The sequence below is a fragment of the Pygoscelis adeliae genome, unplaced genomic scaffold (assembly GCF_000699105.1).
Source record: "Pygoscelis adeliae isolate BGI_AS28 unplaced genomic scaffold, ASM69910v1 Scaffold307, whole genome shotgun sequence".
Taxonomy (NCBI): Eukaryota; Metazoa; Chordata; class Aves; order Sphenisciformes; family Spheniscidae; genus Pygoscelis; species Pygoscelis adeliae.
The window spans coordinates 209,236-213,582 of record NW_008825110.1 but is presented as its reverse complement, the minus strand read 5'-3'; the positions used below and the strand labels follow the sequence as shown (position 1 = coordinate 213,582).

The window sequence follows — 4,347 nt, the reverse complement described above, 5'->3', positions numbered from 1 at the left end:
AGGGAAGTGGTTGAGTCCCCATCCCTGGAGGTATTTAAAAGACGTGTAGATGAGGCGCTTAAGGACATGGTTTAGTGGGCATGGTGGTGTTGGGTCGACGGTTGGACTCAATGATCTTAGCGGTCTTTTCCAACCTTCCAATGATTTTATGTTGCTCTTCAATGACGTTGCTTCTTACAGTAAGTTCTGAAAATGCTAACGTGTGTAATTTCTAATTCTTAGGCCAGTTTCTTTTGGGGCAGATTGCTTTGAATAATGAGATGATGCAGCAATCGGAAGGTGAAACAGCCTGCCCACTTAAATGTGAAGACACCGTGAGTGATGATGAGGATGAAGAGTTCCAGTTCTCAAATCTGATGGATCGGCTTGGAGCTAAAAAGGTTTTGGATGAGTGAGTCTTCACAGCAATAGTAATAGATTGTATGATCTTTTATGATTCAGCTCTGGGTTTGATTTTAATGGAATCCGAGATGAATGATGAGAACCGAGGCTGCTCAGTAGCACAGTGATTCTTTAAAAATAAATTTTCTTGGTTGTCAGAGATGATAAAATGCTGTTCAACCAAAATTTCCAAGAGCAAAGCTGTTGCACTCCAGGCGTATGAAATGTGTGTTTGTGTCGTATGAAAGTTATACCATTAACCCACTGACATACCATAGGTTTTGAACATAGAAAATTACTAGCATGTAATCCACAGATGCCACTGATTTTCAGTCAAACAATGCATGATGACTGCTTTTTTGGCAAGGGCTGTGTTTAAAGTGCACCAGTTAACCATAAGAAAGAATGTTTTCTCCCATTTTCTGCTTTTTCTCCCCTCCATGCATAATTGCATGTTGTGATTGCTCTGATAACACTCCCTCTTCCAGGACCAGGATGTCTCACTCTGAAACACAGAATGCAAGAACTGTCCTAAGGGCTTCTTGTGTGTGGGCCTTACATTCATTGGTCAGTCACAATGAATGTTCTAGATCAAAAAAAGCACAGGGCAAAAAAGGGAGAGAATCTGGACAGACAGTAGGAACGTTTAAGAAATGCATCAGTGATCCTTACCATGAAATAAAAGTGCTTATCAGTGCTTCTCTTCACCTGGCTGTCTGTTACAGGAAAGAGTTGACTGTCAGTCATCCTGAAAGGCTTTCATTATGAAGAGACTTTTATCACCCATTTTTTCTATCCTTACCCTCATTTTGTCCTTTAAATAGAGCACTCTTTGCTGGCTAGGTTCAGGCTTACCATGCGCATGGAAGAGAATAAGTCAGGAAGAAAGAAACAAAAAAAGTTGTTCAGGAGAATTTTGGCGAAGTATTAAAAAACCCGTTATCATTCACAGTAGAACATCTTTTTTCCAGTATGTGCTGAACAGATTTGGAAACAAAAGCATTCCCTTGGTAAATCTTTAAATCAAAATTTTCAAGATGTCATGTTCTGATTTTTGTAGCAGTCCCACCGTGGAACTAAAATGGGTTGAAAATGAAAGAAGACAGTGTACAAATGCAATGTGTCTAAGTAACTTAGGAGACTGAGTCTCATTCATTTCTCATGAGGACATGTTTTTGATTAGCTTTCCCACTGCCCCCTCCCCACTAGATTTGTGGGAACTTCTTTACTTCTAATAGAAGTGACTGAATGGTACAGTGTATCTCATCTGTCTCCTTTCTTATCCATTCCTGTTTAGATGAAGTGTCTGGCAAGGCACCCACTAAACAAGCAGTTCCTGTGATTCTCTGTGGTCATGCATGGCCAAACTTTATGATGCACTTTTTGAATAAATGCAATTTCCATCATTTCCCACCCACCTCATCCTTTTCAAATCTGGCACTGCTTAAGTAGCCCTTGTTTTTAATAAACCTTGTGTTCTGACTAGTGATGCCCTGAAGCCTCCATCCAATAGGATGCTGTGAACATTTATTGCAGCCTGAGAAATGTTCTCTCTTAATGAATCCCTTGTGATATCTTCTTTCAGTGAGAGTGATGTGAAGCAACTTTGGTTGCAGCTGAGAAAGGACGAACCTCATTTACTTTCCAATTTTGAAGAGTTCCTGGTCAGAATTTTTTCCCAGCTCCAAGAAGCAGATAATGAAAAGAATGAGTTGGAATGCGCTCTAAAAAAGTTAGTACTTCTCTTTGTTGGACTGTTTGTGTAGTTTTACAACTATCTTACCTACTGTTTGAACCTTTGAAATAAACAAGGTATTTCAGTGAAGAACTGAGGACTATAATCACAAGAGTTCCCGTAACGTAAAATTTTATTAGTCATGAAGAGCACCAGTAAAATTATTTATAATGCAGAACTGGCTGAAATTAGCTTTTCTCTTCCAGTTAACAGATTTTGTTGACTGAGATTCTTTTGCAGATGTCTATTATTGCATTGCAGTTTTAAGACAATATTAAGCAATTCACTTCTAGTTAATCAGTTTGATTCTAGAGGACAGTCAGATTTAGCAGTAAATCTGGTAAATTGTCTGTGTGCTTTGCAAACATTGCGTGCAGAAAAGCTATAAATCCGGATTAACTGGCCAGAGAACTTAGAGGTTTAAGATGTTAAAGCAGCATAAAGCACTCATACCAGTGAAAATGTAAGTTAACAAATATATATATAAAAAAACCATGAAATATAGTAAACAATATATATTGTGTATATATATAAAAACACATATAATGTGTATATATATAAACAAATATGTAAAATGCATATATAAAAATAAATATATGAAAATTGATAGATCATCCTTTAATATGTAGCTATCTAGAGGGAAAAAAATTGTGATGCTAAATCTAAATAGAAGACAAAATGATGCTTATAGTAGAAGTTCCCCTGTATTTTTATTATAACGTGTCACTTCTGATTTTCAGATTCTTACAGAATGAGTAATAAAGGCAAATATATTGTTGAACATTTACTTCATTTGTTCAGCACTCTCCTGGCTATTCTGAGAATGTGAAAAGGCTTCTGAAGAAAGAAAAAAATTTAAAACATATGGTTATTAAAGACAATTGGTTTATATTGATAGCAGCATTTTCATCCAAGTCTACAAGTGTGGTTCTAGCCTTCAGACAGCTAGTCATTTGGAAACAGCATAGAGGTAGTTGTGCTGTCTGTTTTAGACTAGAGATTATTAACAACCGTGTGTGGTGAGGGGTTTGTTTTGCGGTTGGGTTTTTTTGTGTCAGACTCTTGTCAGTGTTTTTTGGGAACTGAATGAATAAATTTGTTTGTTTAATAGCTGTGATCAGCACAGAGGTTATACTTATTCAAGGAGAATACGTTAACATCACCTGACTTTTCTGACTGACATGAAATCTCTACCTTAAAAATGCATTGGATTTTTATGCCTTTGTAGTAAAAATGGGTTTTGGCTAATTTCTTCTTTCTGTTGCTCTTGATAACACCTCTAATTTCAGTACATAAATAGTCATTTTGTTTGTAATCAACAGCTGGAAGGAGTCAGAACTATCAGACGAGTAATATTGTCTTTGGTAACAGTGGGGATGAATAACCTTTTTTATTTTAAACTATGTAGAAATAGCAGGAAAGCTCGAGACAAGACCATATAAAGGGGGAAAAACTTCTTTTTTTTTTATACCCACATACTTCTTAGCACTGAGATGCATGCGTCCACATAGACTGTCCAGGATTTACTGTGGGGTCACAGAAGATAAGGGGTGCTGCTTATTGAGGTCTTACAATATCTCCTGGGTTCTTCTTGATTGGTGACAATAGTGACCTTTGGAAGTTGAGAATGAATGTGATCTTTCATCTTTCCTTCCTGACCCACCTCTGTGAGTCATTAGGCAATAATGCAGTCTACTCTCAGCCTTTTGTCTCCTTTCCTGGAAGTAGGTTGTGCTTTTGTCTTAAGTTGTTCCTTTTTTTCTAACCTGGATGTCCTGAGAAGCTTTATGTGCATGTGCTGGGATCTTTATGCCCTGCCAATCTATGCTATCAACCCATGCCATTCTTCTATACCTGTTTTTTGTCTTTTCTTCTGGAGCTTTCACACACGCATATTTTCATTCACGAACCTGATCCTGTGGTCTAAGAGACCCAGGGGTTTCCTCCTGTCCTGGTTCAATAGATACAGTATGCTGCTGCTGTTCCCATTTGTAGGTCCAGCCAGTAGTGAGGCTGAACATATATTCTCAATACACACACATGCAGATATATCACACATGGGGGACTGTGCAGACTAATACTGATTAGAAAGAAGTGTTTCTACTGGCACCCACCTAAACACAAGCAGCATTCACACAAACATGAAAGATGACAGCCTGATTCTGTTTCTCCCATCCAGTTTATCAGGAGTGAATTTTTTTAGCGAAAACTACACATGCAGCCCCCCCTCC

General features: G+C 37.9%; 1 protein-coding gene across 1 annotated transcript in view; it reads left to right on the top strand.

The window, feature by feature from the left end:
* The window catches only part of CRACR2A (calcium release activated channel regulator 2A), a 67,378-nt gene that overhangs the window by 24,073 nt on the left and 38,958 nt on the right, over positions 1 to 4,347 (top strand). The window contains exons 4-5 of the mRNA XM_009327915.1: positions 223 to 391; positions 1,967 to 2,113. Coding sequence (XP_009326190.1) covers positions 223 to 391; positions 1,967 to 2,113 — 316 coding nt within the window. The remainder of the gene's footprint in view (positions 1 to 222; positions 392 to 1,966; positions 2,114 to 4,347) is intronic.